General features: G+C 49.3%; 1 protein-coding gene across 1 annotated transcript; it reads right to left on the minus strand.

Moving 5' to 3' along the window:
- Positions 1–11,720: 11,720 nt before the first annotated feature.
- Positions 11,721–16,264, minus strand: TRNP1 (TMF1 regulated nuclear protein 1). The gene has a single exon (XM_069078259.1). The coding sequence runs from the start codon at positions 16,159–16,161 to the stop codon at positions 15,448–15,450; it is 714 nt and encodes a 237-aa protein (XP_068934360.1). The 5' UTR covers positions 16,162–16,264; the 3' UTR covers positions 11,721–15,447.
- Between the last annotated feature and the right edge of the window lie 2,791 nt (positions 16,265–19,055).

Below are 19,055 nucleotides of genomic sequence, written 5' to 3' on the forward strand. Positions count from 1 at the left end.
TATGGTTATGATAATGTTGACGATGCTGATGATGACAATGATGATGACAATGACAATGATGATGATGGTGATGATGGCGATGATGATATGCAGAGCAGGATCAGGGCTCCTCACTCCAAGAGGATGGACAAGAGATAGGCAACCACTAGTTGGTTTGCCTAACTCCTGGATGCCTTAGCCTGAAAAGAAAAAGGAGGGAGCTCAGCCTCTACTTTTCCCTACCCTCACCCAAGACTCTCATTCCCAACTCCCAACTTTCTCTTATTTGTAAGGTGTTTATCCCATGCCTGTCACACAGTAGGTTTTATATAAATGCTTATTCCACCTCCTCCCCTAAACCTTCAGCCTTCACCTCCACTTCAGCCCAGTCAGGATCTGCCAGGAGTCCCCAACCAAGGACTCCATCTCACTCCCTCCCCCAAATAAGGTGGAGGAGCCAGGGAGAAGGGCAGCCTTCAGTCTCCTCCCTCTCAGCAATGCACTTCATTCCCTCCCTCTTCTCCAAGGTCCTGAGGTCTTCAAATGCCCATTGTGGCCGATGTTCTTCTTAGTTGGATGGCCCTTGGCAAGTCACCTAGACCTCTCTGAAATTTGGTTAACTATAAAATGGAGAAAAGGATGCTTGTTCTGCCTACCTCACAGGCTTATTGTGGGGGGATAAAACAAACTTGTCAATCTGAGGGTAAGATATAATAAAGTGACTTATCATTGTTGCTATTACTTTTGTTGTTAGTGTCTCTTTGTCATTCTTCTCTATTTCCCACCCTTCCTCTATGGGACCATCAGTCTCCCAATGTATTCTGGGCACATTGTAGAAAAAGGCCTTGGATATTTTGAAGAGATGAATTAAAATGGGATTAAGAGTTTGATCACCTAGTACAACAATCTCATTTTACAGACAGGGAAACTGAAGCCCAGAGAGGGGAAGCGATTAGCTCAAAGTCACACAGGTAACCTGCAGTAAGTAGAGCCAGGCTACAAACACAGGTTTCCTGGCTCCAAATCTATGGCTCTTTCCAACACCCCAAATGGCCTCTTCAGGCAGAAAAAGGAGATAGCCCCTGCCTTCCATCAGGCCCCAGTCTCAGAAGGGAGAGAGACAGCCCCTGCCTTCAGAGATTCCACTTCATCTGGATGAAGGCTATATAGCTTCTGTCTTCAGGGAGGGGGCAAGGAAGCCTCCAGGTCTTTTTCCTTTAGGGATGATGGGCAGAAACCGATGCTATGACTAGCTGAGGTGGGAGAGCAGGTGACAGATAGGAGGAGCAGCCCCAGGCTCCTAAGGGTCCTGAGCAGAAAGTGAAGCTGGATCCCCAACCCCACCTGGCCCACTGGAAGGCTGCTAAGGAGTTTTCTTATCAACAGAGTGTCTGATTTTATCTTCACATACCTAGGACTGACAGTAGGAATATTTGTGGTTACACCCAAGGGAGACCTTCCCAGTTTGGCAGACTAGAGGCAAGAAAAATGAAAGATTGAAGGTAGATAACTGTGGCCTCCTCTTTCTGGGGCAAAGTGGAAGGGGGGAGGAGTGTCTTTCTAGCCTAGCTTAGTTGGGTTCAGTAGCTGAACTAGTTGGATTCAGAATACTTGGATGGAGGCTGAGGTTTGGATGGATGACTGACCCCTAGAAAATGCCATTAATGTCAAAACCAGAATGAACCTTAGAGCACAGTGTCAGAACTGGGAGGGACCTTAAAACACAGAATGTCAGAGCAGGGAGGGCCCTTAGAATACAGAATGTCAGAGCTTGGAGGGCCCTTAGAACCCAGAATGTTAAGAGCTAGGAGGGAATCAGTCCAAAACTGAACTTATTATCATTCCCCTAAACTCTCCCCTCTCTAAACCTTCCTATAATTGACAAGGACACAACCATCTCCATCACCCAAGCCCACAATCTTGCTGTCATCCTCTATTCCTCAATTCCTTACCCCCAATATCTAATCTATTCCCAAATTTTATCATTTCTGCTTTCTCAATATCTCCTCTATATGTCCCTTGGGGCAGCTAGGTGGAACAGTGGATACAGTGCCAGCCCTAAAGTCAAGAGGACCTGAGTCCAAATCCAGCCTCAAACACTTATTAGGTGTGTGACCCTGGGCAAATCACTTAACCCTATTTGCCTCAGTTTCCTCATCTGTAAAATGACAAATCACTCCAGTACCTTTGCCCAGAAAGCTCCAAATGTGGTCACAGAGAGTCAAACACCATTGAAAAATGATTAAACTGTAGCATGGGCTATTCTTTCCACTCAGACACCCAGTGCCCTAGTTCAGACCCTCATCACCCTCTTGCCTGGACTATTGTAGTAGTCTTCTAATTGGTCTCCTTGACTCCAATCTCTCCTCCAATCCATCCTCCACCCTACAAAGTGATTTTCCTAAAGTTTAAATTTGACCAGATCATCCTCCCCACTCCCAGTCCCCCAAGCAATCTCTAGTAGGTCCCTATTACCAGGAGATCAAATATAAAATCTTCTGTTTCACATTTAAAGCCCTTTACACTATTGTCCCTCCTCTCCCTTTTCCAGCTTCTTAGTTTTACTCATGTCTACACCTTCTGCAATCTAGTGCCACTGGCCTTCCCATAGTCTGACTTTTATTCCTATCTACACCTTCCATAATTCACACTGATTCCCTTCCATCTACTCTGTATGTATCTAATTTCTACCTAGTTATTGATACATTGTCTCCCCCATTAGAAGGTGAGCTCCTTGAGGCCAAGAATTCTTTGTCCTTTGTATCGCAGTCTTAGCACAGTGCCTGGAACATAGTAAACAATAAATTCTTATTTAGGTAACTGGGGTGGGGGGGGGGAAGGGAGGGATTCTTTGAAGTAAGTTTCTCTCTTAAAGGTCTTATAACCAAGATATATAAGGAACTGATTCAAAATTATGACTAAGAGCCATTTCCTAATGGATAAATGGTCCAAAAATGTGAAGAGGTAGTTTTCAAAGGAAGACATCAAAGCTATCAACAACCATATGAAAAAATGCTCTAAATCACTAATAATTAGAGAAATAAAAATGAAAATAATTCTGAGGTTTCACCCCAGCCCCATCAGATTGGCAAAGATGACAGAAGAGGAAAATAACAAATATTGGAAGGACTGTGGGAAAACAGGCACATTAATGCCCTGTTCCTGGAGCAGTGAATTGGTCTAACCATTTTGGAAAATTTGGGAGCTATGCCAGAAAATGACCAAACTGTGTGCCCCCTTTGATCAAGCTAGACCACTGTTAGGCCTATACCCCAAAGAAAGAAGACAAGGCTCTATGTGAATACATGTATTTACAGCAGCTCTTCTCATGGAAAGCAAAAATTGGAAATTAAGAGGGGACCCTCCTATGGGGAAAAGCTAATCCAATTGTGACATGTGAATATAATGAATAATATTATCCTACCATAGGAAATGATGAAATGAACATTTTCAGAGAAAACTCTGAAAGTATTTACGAGCTTATGGGCAGAATGAGGTGAGCAGAACCAGGAAAACAATTGAAACGATAATAAAAAACACCATAGAGAAAAACAATTGTGAAACACTTTAGAATTCTGATCAATGCAACATGAACCACTACTTCCAAAAAAATGGAGAGGAAACACACACTATTCAGCTACAGATAGAGAGGCCGTGGACTTCATATTCACAAAGAAACATACATTTGGATGTGACCAAGGTGGGAATCTGCTTTTCCTGATACATGTGTGCATAGAAGGCTATTTATATTTATGTATGTTTTAATGAGGTGGGGGATTATGATAGGAGCAGATTAATTTTTTAAAATTTAATTAAAAAAGAAAATACTATCAAAATTAGGCTTGTTGACCAATTGACTTTAGAACATAGAATGTCAGAGCCAGGAGGGACCATGGAAGATTGAATTTTGCTGGGAAGGGATTTGGAACATAGAATGTCAGGGTTGGGAGGGGCCTCCTTAGAAATCAGGCTCCTCCTTTTACAGAGGCAAAAACAGCCTGAGAGGAGAAAGCTCTCAGCCAAGGTTGCATAGCTAGTTAGTAGCAGAACTAAGGCTAGAGAAATAACAAAGCTCTTATGGGCCTTTCCACCCAACTCCCCCTCCTGCATTGGTGTTTCCCTCCCCCTCAGCCAGGCAGAACCAAAGCTTGGCACCCTGCATTCTCTGAATAGCCCAGGGGTGAGTAAGAATGACTTCCCCTAACCAAGCAGGGAAGGGACAGGCCTGAGCCCTCCCCTTCCTTGAGTAAGGTCCTGCCCTTTAGTTAGGGGTGTGTGTGTGTGTGTGTGTGTGTGTGTGTGTGTGTGTGTGTGTGCGCGCCCGCACCCATGCCCGTGCCCGTGCTCGCACACCACTGGGGAGGGAAAAGGCAGCCCAGCTCCAGAGAAGGAATTTTCCTTGTCAAACATGGGGAGTCTCAGTAGCTTTACTCATAGTTAGCCCCCCCCCCCCCATTCACACACAGTCTACAAAGGCGCCCTCTCACACCCATTCTAAAGAGAGAATAGAGCAGGACAAAGATCCTCCATCTTGAAGTCAGGAGACTTGGGTACTTCTCTCAACTTTGCCATTGATTAGTTTGTGAACTTGGACAAGTCATTTCCCTTTTCTGAGTCTTTATTTCCTCACCTCTCAAATAAGGGGGTTGGCCTAGGTCAGGGTTCTTGACTGGGATCCCCAAGGAGTCCACGAATAGATTTTAAGAGAAATGTATGGGGGAAAAAATTACATCATTATTTTTATTAGCCTCTAATTGAAATCTAGCCATTTCCTTCAACCATTTGAAAACCTTATTTTTAGAAGAGTTTCAAAGACTTGACCAGACATTGCCAAAAGTCCAGAACACCAAAAAAAGAGATCATAAACCTTGGTAGTAATTGGTCTTTGAGGTTCCTCCCATCTCTGAAATTCTATGACTATGATTCTCTCTCACACATGCATACACACATTCAGCCATAGCCTAGGCTCACACCCCGAATGCTTTTTCCACACAGCTACATATACACACATCAAAATCCCTTCTCAGAATATAAGCAAGACCAGTCAACAATTTGGCCATTATCTACCAAGCTTCATCCTAGGCACTGTCAGCGATCAACTTTTCTGGGAGATGCTATTGTACACCTTGTCCCTGCCGTGGAGGTTGGTCAACGTCTGCCCAAGGATTAAGTGGCCTCTTCCCTGTGAGAAGAGCTTTCAGTTGGGTACTGGAGGAAAGAGAGGCTTCTGTTCACAGGCAGTCTTCCCAGTCTGAGGGGGTGGGAAAAGCACTACCATCACCACCACCAACAACAACAACACTACTACCATCACCACCACCAACACCACCACTACTACCAACATCAACAGCACCACCAACAACACTACTACCACCATCACCACCAACAATACTACCATCACCACCACCTTCACCACCAACAAAAACAATAACACTACTACCATCACCAACAACACTAATACCATCACCAACAACAACACTACCATCACCACCACCTTCACTACCAACAAAAATAATACCACTACTACCATCCACCACCACCACCACTACCATCACCACCACCAACACCACCACTACTACCAATATCAACACCAACAACAACAACACTACTACCATCACCACCACCACCACCAACACTACTACCATCACCAACAACAGCAACAACACCACTACTACCAACATCAACACCACCAACAACAACACTACCATCACCACCAACACCACCAACAACAACACTACCATCACTACCACCTTCACCACCAACAATACTACCACTACCAACAACACTACTACCACCACCAACAACAACACCAACTATATCTAGGACAGAAACAGAGACAAGCGCATTTTTACTGGTTGTCCCCATTCCCAGAATGCTCTCCTCCTCACCTATGCATCCTGGCTTCCTTGACTTTCTTCAGGTCCCAGCTAAAGTTTCACCCTTTGCAAGAAGCCCTTCCCAATCCCCTTTAATACTAGTGTCTTTCCTCTGAATTTGCCCCTGATTTATCCAACATATTTTGTGTTCATCCAGAGTTGTTTGCTATAAAAGTATAAGCTCCTTGAGGGCAGAGACCCTATTTTTTTCTTTATATCCTTTCTTTATATCCCCAGAGTTTAGCACAGTAATCTAACACATAGTAAACATTTAATTGTTTAGTCATTTTTCAGTTGTGTGCAACTTTCCATAAACCCATCTGGGTGTCTTAGCAAAGATACTGGAGTGCTTTGCCATTTCTTTCTCCAGCTCATTTTACAAATGAGGCAAACAAGGTTTGTGACTTGCCCAGGGTTACACAACTAGTAAACATCTGAGGTTAGATTTGAACTCAAGAAGATGAGTCTTTCTGACTCCAGGTCTGGTGTTCTATCCACTGTACTACCTAGCTTCGAAGCAGTTAATAAATATTGACTGTTGATTGACAGAGTTTACTTTTTTCCTTTGTATCTCCTATGTACTAGCACAGTAACATATAGCAAGTGCTTAAAAGCTTGTGGAAAGATCTTGAATTGACTATTAGAGCCCACATTTTGGGAGGCAGCTGATGGAACTGCTGGGGAGAGGATGGACACTCCACACAGGGAAATAACTAAGACTAACCAAGCCATGATATGCAGGATTGACTAAAATTGACTAAAATTTTCCCTTACAGAATCGAGAAATAAGGAAACTCATTCCATATACATTACCTGATAAGTCAGTTTACCTAATCATTCCCAAATGGGAGGAGTGAATGCAGCTCTCAACCTCTTCCCTAAACCCACTTATTCTGGGCTACTCTTGGATTGGCTATCCTTGGGGGTTTCTCTCCTTCCTTCATTTTGTTTCCTGCTGAACCCTGGGCATCTCCCTAGCAAAGGGTTGCAGAGGCAGGAGGAAGAGAGGCCACACTTGGCCCATCCAGTGGATGAGCAAGGCCGCTGCAGGCACCTCAGCAGGAACACTGTTACTGTTCTGTAAATCAAGGGATACCTGTAGCAGCAGAATAGCTGAGCCCACCAGAACTCCAGGGATGCAGGTGAAAGGAACGCTCTCAGCTGGGTGGGGATAGTCAGGGAAGACTTCCTGGCAGAGGCAGCCACTGCCCAGCTGGCAGGAATGGTTCCCAGACTGAGGAGATGCTGGCACTGCCCAGCCCTGGCTGGAAAGAATCGTTTATGAACCCCTAATTATCTCTGACATTCAGTGAGCTCCACACCCGACTCACATCCTTGGCATCTCCCTAGCCAAGGGCTGCAGGGACAGCAAGAAGAGAGGCCACATTCGGCCCATCCAGCGGGCCTCTGCCCCCCCCATCTCCCCTCATCTTGTGTCTGTCTTTTTGGACCAGTTTGGCTTGTTTGGTGAAAAGGGCTGGGGGTGGGAGTAGGGAAAGTCATCAAAGTTCAGAGTTCTCATATTTCTGGGTCTGAGCCGTTCCCTTTCTGAGGTACCCCACTTCTTCCTCAGAATTAGTTTGGGGTGAGCTGGAGTCTTATATGGAGGAGAAGGGTCATGAAGGAAGGATCTGCTCCTTTCATAGGGGGAAGTCCTCTGGGACATCCAAAGCCTTGCTGAGACTCCCCACCATCTCCACTCTGTATATGTCAGACTGACTATATCTGTCCCTGACCAGTCAGAATGGAATGTTCCTTGGATAGAACTTGGGTCTCCCCTCCTCCCTTCCCCTTACTGGCTTGTGGACTGGGGGAGGGGGAGAGGGTGCTGCTTAAACTGCTCCTCTTATGGTGATGCCATGGGGGGGACCTGGCTATCCCTGCCAAGAACCTGAGGTCCGCCCCCCCCCCCCGTCACTCCCTCCCATACTTGTCTCTTCCTCTGGTTTGACTCCTAGCCAGTGTTTGAGTGTAACCCAGGACCTGAGAATGGGAAAGGAGTTTGAAGGGGCATTGGTTAGGAACAAAGCCCTTGCCCCCTTAAGCACACCTAAGACATGAGAAGGGATCACTCAAGGTATGATGAGCTTGGCTGCTGACCCTGACTTGGAGTTCAAATCCCTGGGAGGCATTTCCAAATGTGGGCAAAGTGCTTAGAGATCCTGGGATTAAAGGTGCCAAGTAGCCTGACTCAGCCTGAATCAGCCACCCCAGAGGGCCCAGCCTGCCCAGCCCTACTTGGCCCAAGCCACAGGAAACCCCCGAGTCAGCTTCCTTGGGTCCTTGCTTCAGACTCAGCATCTTTAGAACAGCTCCACAATCACCTCTCACCCAAGAGTCTCAGCCCTTTGTGCCCTGGTGATACAGCTCTTCGGGGGTGGGGGTGGAGGAATGGTGAGTGAGAAACCCAGAGAGAGGGAGGAAGCAGCCTGTTTGGATTTGATTCTTCCACTTGCCACTAACTTGCTGTGTGAATCTCAGTTTCCTCTTCTATAAAAAGTCTTTTCCAGCACTGAAATGCTGGGATTCTGATGGCTCCCCCCTCTCCCCAGTAGCTCTGGGGAGTCAGGATGCCTGGATCTATCTTGGAGTTCATCCAAGGCCCCAACCCTTAGGGCCTGGTCAGCAGGGTCAGTGGGTGGAGGGCTGGGCAGTTTTCTGTTATTGTAGATTCAACAACTACCTCATGCTTGGTACATGGCCCCTTGGGTAGGCAGGGTAGGCTGGGGGTGGGGGTGGGGTACTGCAAGTGTGGAGGGAAGAGGCAGGAAAACCAGATTTCCTTGCAGATAAAAAAATGGATCTTTCAATGCCTTCACATATCCCATATTCCCACTGGGTCCTTCCTTTCTTCCTTAGGTCCTAAATGTCCAGATCCTGGGATGATCCCCAGGGTAGAAATCATCTCCTTTTCAGATGGAGGGTCCTGAAGGCTGGATCCCCTCCCCACCTGCCATTTAGGGCACTATGTTAGGAGCTGGGTCAGACTGAGTTTTCCTTCTTACCCTTCCCCCTACTGTCCCTTTGGGATCCCCCCTATGAGCAGCCAGTTCTCAATGGATAATACAGCTGGAAACAGTTCGGATCTCTAAGCTCAGAGAAGCTAGTGTTTAGGAAAGCCTGAGAAGAGGGAATCTTGCCCCCCCTCTGGGGAGCATCACTCCTAAGGAATGACTGCCCAATCTCTGTGATGGGGTCAGGGTGACCGGGATTTAGGACAATTCCAGTGGTGTACCAGTGGGATTGAGATACCTGTGCAGAGCTGGGGAAAGGACTGGGACTGGGGCAGCTTAAGAAGGGAGCTTGGTCTTAGAACGCCTTAGTGCTCTGTCTCCCCATTTGTAGAACCCCAAGATGGAGACCAGGAGTGCCGCATCTCCCCCTAGGGGTTCTGTCTAGCTTTGCAATCTCAAGACCCACCAACTTGCTCCTCTCTTGCCTTCCATTTCCCAGGAGCTGCTTGTGGAAGAGTAATATGCCCAGGGTAAAGGCATTTCAGAAGGATCTTAGGCGTAGAGCTAGAAGGGACCTTAAAGCCCACATAATCCAGCTTCCTTATTTTGACAGATGAGGAAACTGGGACCCTGGAAGAGGAAATGACTTGCCCAGGTTGACACAGGTATGACTGGCAGAACAGTTATTCCAACCCAGGTTCTCTGACTCCAACTTCAGTTCTCTTCGTAGTATACAAGATCTTTCTTTCTTTCTTTGCTTTTTGGAGGGGGAATGCCGGGCAATTGGGGTTAAGTGATTTGCCCAAGGTCATACAGCTAGTAAGTGTTAAGTGTCTGAGGCAAGATTTGAACTCAGGTCCTCCTGACTCTAGGGCTGGTGCTCTATTCACTGCTCGAGGATAGAATTTTCTAGAAGTAGGAACTCCTGGAGCTTGCCTGTTTGAATACAAGTGCCACAGGGGCCTGGACCATCACCTCCTCAGCTCCTCTCTTTGTATATTCTAGGCCCTTAATAGGTGATTGGTAATTGTTTGCAATCCAACTCCCTCGATCTGTAACTAAAATCCAGAGAAAGAAGTGACTGGATGCCAGTTAGTGGTAGAACCTGGCTGCTGACTCCCAGAAGGCCACTGTGATGACTGGTAAACCATGGGCTCTGAAGAGGAAGGAGCCGAGAGGGTAGACGCAGAGGGGCTGGACCCCACAGGGCAGACACAGGAGCAGTGGGAGGAAGCATCCAGGTGGATTAGGTTTCACTTAAGGCACAACTTCCTAAGGATGAAAACCATCCCAAAGCCTGTCATCCTTGGAAGCTTGCAGGTTGGGGACACCTCAATGGAGGTGTTTAAGCAAAGGCTAGCTGGTCCCTTGGGGATGTCACAGAAAACATTCTAGCCCTTGAGGTCCCTTTCCTTGATGAGATTCTGTGAGGCGGGAGGAGAAACAAGTCCTGAGCTGGGAGAGCCTGCATGGGTGTTGGTAGAGAAGGAGGGAGACTCCCAAGGCAGAGGGGGTATGGGGAGCTGAAAGATTGTGGGGTGGGGTTCGAATTCTCAAGTGCTGCCAAGAGAAGAGAACATAACATCTCTGTGGCATGGCTTCACCTTCTCTTTCTAAGTTCCCAGTTCTCCCAAGAATCTAGAAATTGTCTTTCAATGTCTAACCTCTGTCCCTTCTGTGGTAGCAACCAACCTAAGCCCATCTTTCTTTTGTCTCTAATAAAGACACTACCCTGAAGACCACTGCTGCCCCTTCCCCAGTCACCTTGCCGAGGCTGGAAAGAAGCGTCCATCCTTTCTAGCTTCAGTATTGGCTCCCTGGGGTTCAGAGGGAGGGTAGCAGCCAGGCAGGGCTGCTCTGCACCCCGAGAGCTGAAACCCCACAGGCCAGGGCTCCCACCAGAGGGTGAAAAGGGCTGTTGTGTGTCTTGGGGGATACAGCAGCACAGCTCAAGCTACAGTTGACCTGTGGTTTATCAACATTGGCCCAGGGATGCAGTGGCCCCTGCACTATGAGCAGAGCCCTGGGCTAGGCTGGAGAAAACATAAAGTCCTTGCATACTTGGAATCTCCCCAGTCAGAAGTGGAGGTGGGAGGGAAGGTTGTTTCATGAGGGTGTCCGAAGGGAAAAGCTCTGTCCACGTCTTGGGAGAAACAAAGCCCTGGATCCAGGACAGAAAAATGAGTTCAGCTGTGTGGACAGAGAGCCTGCTCTGAGAGGCTATGGGGACGGGGCACAGGGGCAGTGGAGATCTGTCACTAGCCTTAGGCAAGGCATTTCACCTTTCTCAGCCTCCGTTTCCTCATATGTAAAATGGAGAGGTTAGACTGGATGGAAGATCGCTCAGTCTCTTCCTGCCTGTGATGATGGTGGGACCAGAGGATCTAAAGCAGGGCACTGTACTCAAAGACAGATGGGGCTGAAAGGAGCCTGGCAGGTTTTGGTGGGAAAGCCACGTACTTACAGGATCATTGCTCAAGCTGGAAGGAGACCCCAGAGAGCCTCAGATTCAATGCCTCTCATTTTACTGAGTCAGCTGACCCAGAGAAAGGTTACAGGACTTACCTAACATCATACAGGTGGCAGAACCAGGATACAAACCCAGGTCTTTTGAATCTAAACCCACATTTTTTTCCATGCCATAACTAAGAGGCAGCCTTGACAAAGGGTGCTACTTGTGTGTCCTGCAGCCTAACCAGGGGTGAAGAACCACACTTGAGGAGCTAGAGGGCCACATGTGGTCTCAAGGATACAGGTTTCCCACCCCTGGAACTGGGCTTGACACTAAGGATATACAGTTTTTTTTTTTAAACACAGCCTGCCCCCTACTAGACTATAAGCTCTATGGGAGCAGAGATGGTAACCAGACCTTCTATTTCCCCTGGTATCAAGCACAGAACTCTGCACACAGTGGGTGTTTCACACATTTGTTTAATATGAAAGGGCCACGAGTAGCTTTGAGCAAAGCTCCCATACCTCCTTTCCCATGCCTGGTCCTGGACCTTTCAAAACCAGATTCACCCTTCCCTTACCCCCAACCTATAAGAATCTGGCTAAAAAATTGCTTAGGCAGAAATGCCCTCTATTCAGAGAATGGGCCACTGCTAGTGTCCAGTGGAGGGCAAGGGCTCTGTCAAGCCAGGTCACCTTCTCGGCCTGGAGGGCTCATATGGATCATTTGTGGTGGCGTCAGCAGAAGCTGTGCCCCCACTTGGGGCTTTGCCAGAGCTAAGGCCACTGCTAGGCCTTAGCATCACATAAAGGGATCTAAGCTTGGGATGGGGGGAACTGGAGCAGACTTCCTTGGGAAGGTGAACACAGGAGCTGGGAACCACAGAGGGGTCAGCTGCAAGCTGTTCTACTTGCTTGGGGAGGGGGCTGGCACCCCAGAGGAACCTCAAGTCCCTCCCAAGAGCTTGGATCACTTAGGTCCAAAAGTGACAGCCCACAACCAGTGTGGGATTATGGAAGCTCAAAAGCTGACCTCAAGAAAGTCAGTCCTGGAGTCTGGGTCTCAGTTTTCTCATCTGTAAAATGAGAAGGACTGATCAGATGAGGCTGAAAGTCTCCTTTCCATCTCTAATGTTCTGCAGTCACTCCCTGCTCTTTCATTTGCTAGTCTAAGGTACTCAAAAATCTCCTTCATGTTGAAAATCTTGTACCCATAAGAAGCAAACGTATGCCACCTAGTGTCAGCTCGAGGGGGGCCCAGCAGTCTGCTCCCTGGGTCTCCAGAAGGTGGTTGGGGTAAAAGCTCAGAGAAGAATGTTGCAAGAGGGAACAGGCTTTGGAAGAACTCAGAGTCAGAGGGTCCCTTTAACTTAGGATAGGGTTAGGGGAGAAAGGAGTGAGCTGGTGGTATAGTGGTAGGAGAGTTGGTCTCTGGCAACTAGAGAAGAAATCACGGGGCAGGGAGACATCAGAAGAGCTAGATTCCATTTACTATGACCAAGCACATTAGTTTCCTTCCCCAAGCCTCAGTTTCTTCATCTGTAAAACAGGGATGCCTGGGGGTGGCTAGGTGGTGCAGTGAATAGAGCACCAGCCCTGGAGTCAGGAGGACCTGTGTTCAAATCCAGCCTTAGACACTTAACACTTACTAGCCATGTGACCTTGGGCAAGTCACTTAACCCCAATTGCTCTGCATTTCCCCCTCTAAGAAGAACAAAACAAAACAGGGATGCCCGAATGCTTGTCCTGAATACTTCACAAAGCCCCGTATTTTGACAGAGAACCAGACTTGGAGTTTGGAGATAATACATTCAAACTTGACCCCAAACACACTCTATTTATGTTCATGTCTCTAGTCACTTCTCATCACCCTCCTCCTTTATAAAATGCTACCTGGGTTGATCCCATCATGTTTATATGACCTTGGACAAATGATTTGATGTCACTGAGCTTCAGTTTCTCCATTTGTAAAAAGAGGAAGCTGGACTAGGTGACCTCAAGGTCCCTTCTAGTTCTATAGATCTTATGACCCCATGACATCTCTCTCACGGGGTTGTTCTATAGAAGGCATTTTGCAGATCGCTGAAAACGTGAGTTATTATGTAACCTTTCAAGGTGAGGAAGGAAAGGAGGGAGCCACAAATGGCGGTGCCAGGCGATTGTGCCAGAGTGAACCTGAAGCCTGATGGCAAAGCAGGGGGGTGGGGACAGCTTCTCAGTGTCACTGCGTAGATACAAATGCACACCCTGATTCCTGATTTTTTTCAGATGAGCTCTGTTCTATTAATCCTGGGGCACAAAGTTCTCCCTCTAATCCAGCCAAAGCTGATTAACAAATAAATCCTGGAGAAAGGAAGGCTTGGATGCTGGGCAAACCACTTTACACCATTAAGGGAAAACCTCTGGGAGAGCTGATGACCACTCTCTCCCACTTTCTCATCCCTACAGGAGGATTAGAAAATCACAAAGTCAGATGCCCGAAGGAGCTCACAGATTATCCAATCCAACCCCTTCATTTTGCAGAACACATTGAAACTCAGACAGGAGAAGTGCTTTTATAGAATTATTTCAGAGCAGGAAAGGACTTCAGAACAGAGCAGGTTAGAACCGGAAGCATTTAGCAGGTGAGGAAACAGAGGCTCAGAGAGGCTGAACCACTTGGAGAGGTCACACAGCTAGCACCAAACAGAAAGCCAAGATTTGAGCCCAGATCTTCTGATGAAAAAGCTCCTGCCTTTAATTTGCCTTCATTCTGTGTGCTATTGCACACCCTCCCAGCCCCCCAGGTAGAAGGGGCAAGAGACAGATTTAGCAAGTGTCTCCTCCGAGGTATTCAGTCTCTTCCCCTCCCCCCAAGGGGCTCACATCTTTGTCTCCAACGCCCACATCAGCTCAGTATCCCGAAGATGATGGTGGAGAGGCAGGCCACGGAAGATTCAAGGCCCCCACCTAGAAATATGAATGCAGGGAGCTTTCCAGGTCTGCCCTAGCGGGCCCTGTCTCAGCCTCTCCGGCCAGAGGATGCCAGCTTTGAGCTTCACTCATCCTCTGCTGGAAGTTACCAGGCAGCAAAGCTCTGAGCAAGGTGGCCCAAGAGAATTGACAAAGGCCCCAGGACTTGGCTCAGGTGCAAGCCAGCCGCATAGTGGCAGCCCCAGGCAGATTTCAAACAGCACCCCAGGGCCTGCCCAGGCCTGGGGCACTTGGGAAATAGGATCAGAAGAGAGTAACAACAGGAGAAAGCAGAAGGGGGGAAGAGCCCCTACTCTCTTAACTAGGATATCAGTACACCTGGGTTTGATCCCTGATTCTACCATAAAGTGGCTGGAATGACCTTGGAAAAGCCTTCCCCCCCACTCTGGGCCTGTTTGTTCACTCCACATAAACATCTCACTTTTCTGCAACATCTTTACATTTACAAAGTGCTTTCTTCATTAACGTGCCCATGAGGTAGGTAGTGGAAATCTCAGACCAGGGCAGTGACTCGATCAAGGTCACTCATCTAGCAAAGGGCAGAGCTAAGCTTCTAGAGGGCTGGATAGTCTCTGATCTTCTATCGGTTCCTTGCAAGCCCTCTCTCCTAACCAAAAAGTGACTCTCCACCTCTGGGAGTGTTGCCCTTTGAGAGCTCTTTTGCTCTGAGGATCTGAGTGGTGCCAAAAAATCTACATCCATTCCAGCTTCTTGGGACTCTCAGGAAGCGCATATTAACACAGGATAGATTTAAGGGTATAAAGGCTGCCCTGAATATCTCCTGGGAATGGGACACAGATAGGACAAGGTACTGAAGCTGAGGCCCCCAAATACCAAACCGGGCTGCCCAAACCCTACATTTCTGCAACTCTGGGACCACACCCACCTCATTTTGCCCCTTTGCAAAATGGGGTCCCAACGCTCACCAACCCCATTCTTCTGCAGTCCAGTCCGGGAGAGGAAACCTCGAGGGGAGGGAGGGGAACAGGACCAGGGCCCACAGCTTTATTGTGGTTCTAAGAGTGCCTCCCGCAAAGAGGGAACGGGATCGGGGGGAAGGGGCCCGCCAGATGCCCCACCCAAATAAGCTCGCTCAGCCGCGCTCGTCCGGCTCAGGGCCCCAGCGCTTCCCGCAGTATCTGCCCGGGCGCTGCGTCCATCCAGAGCTCCAGCTGGCGTTCGTCCGCGGCGGCGCCTTCCTCTCCTCCACGGCCTTAGTGCTGGGGGGAGGCCGGGCCCCGGGGTGGGCTCCGGCGGAAGGGGGAGTCGGGCTCTGGGGAAGCGGCTGCGGGCCCGGCCCCGGCCCTCCGCAGGCGGCCGGCGGCCCAGGGCACGCAGCCGCCCAGGCCCAGGGCCGAGGCGAGCAGGGCGGGCGGGCGGGGCCGCTTGCCGCGCCGCAGCCCCTTCTTGGCCCGCTGCCCGTGGGCTGCCAGGTAGAGCTCGGCCTGGGAGACGCTGCCGCCCAGGCGGCTCAGGCTCTCGGCGCGGTGCGCCAGGCGCAGCTCGGCTGCCAGAAAGACGCGATGGAGATGCTGCACCCGGCTCTCCAGCTCTGACACCACCCTCCGCCGGCCTTCCACCTCCAGCAGCCGCCGCCGGGCTTCAGCCAGCTCCAGCGCCCGGGTGCCCGCCGCTGCCGCGCTTCCCGCGCCGTGCCCACCCGGCCGCCAGCGCTGCAACTCCAAGCCGCGACCCCCGCCCTTCTCCGCTGTCGTCGTCGTCGCGGTCGTGGTCGTGGTCCCGGGGGCTGCGGGCTGGGGCTGCGGAGGGGGTTGAGGGGGTGGTGACGGAGGCGGGGAGCCCGGTTCCTCAGCCGGGTCCGAAGAAGCAGGAGAGGAGGGCGGGGGAAGGGGAAGGGGAGGGGGAGGGGGCGGCGGCTCTCCCGGGCGGAGCGCTGCGCCGCAGGCGCTGATGCGGCACCCCGGCATCCCGCCGCCCCCCGGCTGGGCTTCCTCCGGAGAAAACTGCCGCGGAGACTCCCGCTGCGAACTGGGGCGAGGACCACGGAAAGCGACTGCGCCTTGGCAGAGCCTCCTCGGAGGACCAAGAGCCAAGGGACCTCTTATAGCGAACGAGGACGGGGCGGAGCGATGGGCAGCAGAGCCAATAAAAGAGGCCGCGGGTCTCCGGGACCACCTCCTCTGCTCTGAGCACCGCCTTGCTCGCTCTTTCCCTAGACCCCGTCCTTTTGCCCCTTTAGTCGCATCTCTTCCTCCTCTCCCGGTGCCCGCCCCGCCTGGTTACCCCATCCCACTTCTCATTCCTTTCCATTCTTCACCAAAATTCAGTCGATCTTAGGACTGTTACAGCTCCAGTAGTCTGTGTTCAAAGGTCTTCTGACATTGTGATGTTCTAAGGGCCCCCCTCCCACCTCTGGCAATTTATGTTCTAACGTTCTATGTTTCAGCATTCTAACGCCCTCACAACTATGACATTCTAGGATCTAAGGCCCCATCCAGGTCTAACATTCTGTGTTTTGAGAGCTTTGCCAGCTCTGATATTCTATATTCTGAACTTGGAGAGAGTTTTCCCAACGCTTATGACCTCATACCTGGTAAGGTTGAGGAAACAGACAGAGATCCCCTTCTCCCCTTCTCAAGCTTGAGTAACCTGCTCCCATTTGGGAAAAGGTTAATGAGAGAGGATGAATACGCCTGTGCTGTCAGCAGGATCCAGAGTCAAGTTATCATTGTGTCCCTGAACTGGGCTGGTTCAAGGATATTTTACTTTTGGAAGCCTCCTATCCCCTCAAAGCCAAGTCTGTAACAGGCTTTACTCCAGGCAGGTCACTGTGCGACATCCAACAAACACTCAGCCCTTGGTAACAGAAAGCAAGGCGCCCGAGTTAAGATGTCAGTACTGCTGGGTCACTTTCTCTCCTGTGCCACTATAGCCTTGGGAAGATCCTGGCCTGTCAGGAGAATAGGGACAATAACCTTCCCAATCACTTCCCAATCCACCCCTTTTAGTGCTATCAGGAGGTAGAGGCTTCCCTCTGAGAAGGGGAGCCAGATGTCAGACAATAGCCCAGATACCCCAATCAAGTTTATCCATTTCTCTAGGAATCCTAGGGATTGGATGAGTGGAGGGTAGACAGGAATAGGATTTAGAGGAATGATATGTAGTAACTAAACCAGGCCTCGAGGCCACACGTGGCCCTCTAGGTTCTCAAGTGTGGCCTCTTGACAGAGTCCAAGTTTTAGAGAACAAGCCCATTTTGTTAAGGGAATTTGTTCTGTGAAATTTGGAGTCAGTCAAAGGGCTGCACTTGAGGACCTAAAGGGTCATGTGTGGCCTGGAGGCCACAGGTTCCCCATCCCTGGACTAGACCTAGGGACCTCCTGGATAAGGAAACTCCCGCTACCGATATAGGTCAGCACCTCTGCAACTAATGAGATTAGAGTTACCTAAAGCACAGAGAGGTTCAATGACTTGCCCATGGTCTTATAGTCAGTATGCATCAGAGGCCTCGGGTCTTCTTGGCTCTGTGACCAGTTCTCCATCCACTGTGGCATGATAATACCTCTTTCTCCAAGAGGCTAGATCTGAGTTGTGGGACCAGAGAAGATATACACAGAGCATAGAGTTTACTGACATTGGCAAAGCTATTCAAAAGACATGTTAAGTGCTTAATGTATAAAGATGCTATGACGATTTTGAGAATACTACAAAAATGAAGCATCCCTTGCCTCCAAGGAACACCTAACCAGCTAGGGCAAGCCAGGAATTCAAGCCACTGTTAAGGAGATTTATCCCCCTGACCTTGAAGGTTTTCTGGAGAGTCACTATAAGAATAAGCCTACACATGTTTAGCAAGCCTTTGCTGAGATGGTCAAAGTACTCTTGCATACATCATCTCATGATATGATGTCTTTGCATGAAAAGATTTCTGAACCAGAATCTTAGAATCTGGGAGATGGGAGATCCTTAAGCTTCCATCTCATCCAGTCTATACCCCAAAGGAATCTCTCTATAGAAGCCCCAGCAAGTAGTCAAACAGCCTCTTCCTGAAGACCTCCCTGAGAAGGAACACATCACCTCCCAAGGGACAGCTCTATTAATTAAGAATTTTGTCTTGAAACTGAGCCCAACATCTAACTTGCTACTCCTAACCACTGCTCCCGGGGTCTGCCCTCTGGGACTAGAATCATTCTCACCCCTCCCGCATCTGGTGGCCCTTCAGATACTTGAAGGCAGCAACCTCATCCTCACTGATTCTTCTCTTCTCCAGGCTAATGACCCTCCAAAGATCTCTGAAAAGTGGTTTCAGTGTCTCTGGTTGAAGGCCTGGATCTCAGTGAGGGTATAGGAGCTAAGGATGGAGGATGAGTGCTCCGAGCATGGGATGGGAACTCAGAAGACCTGGAGTCTTAATGAAGAGATAGAGGTCCAGGGAGGCACACAGAAGCTCACTGAGGGGGTAAGCACTCACTGTATGGGATGGGGGCTCACTGAGGTTCTAGAAGTCCAATGACAGGATGGCAGCTGAGGGAGCAGCTTGGAGGATTAGCCATAAAGGCCAACTCAGTGACAGGGGATGACATACCATGTGTGGGATGGAGGATTAATGAGGGGGATAGGATTTTCATGAGGATTTGGAGCTCAGTGAGGGGACAAGGTCTCAGCAGGATGTATGGGAAGACAGAACAGTCCTCGAGGAGCTGAAGATTCATTACTTGGTGGCCACGGGCAGATTAGGGTGTGGTTTTCTATTCAGTGTGCCTTCTTCTTTGAGCATAAACAAATTATGTCTCTCTCCCTGAGTGAGTTGAGTGACAAGTGCTGCCTATGAGTCAGACAGTTATTTTCATCCTACTCAGGG

Source organism: Petaurus breviceps, unplaced genomic scaffold (assembly GCF_028583685.1).
Source record: "Petaurus breviceps papuanus isolate PSGF00001 unplaced genomic scaffold, PetGlider_PUasm1.0 91041, whole genome shotgun sequence".
NCBI classification, from domain to species: domain Eukaryota; kingdom Metazoa; phylum Chordata; class Mammalia; order Diprotodontia; family Petauridae; genus Petaurus; species Petaurus breviceps.

Bases quoted from the DNA above. Each gene is read 5' to 3' on its own strand.
- TRNP1 (XM_069078259.1), bottom strand. From the start codon at position 16,161: ATGCCGGGGTGCCGCATCAGCGCCTGCGGCGCAGCGCTCCGCCCGGGA.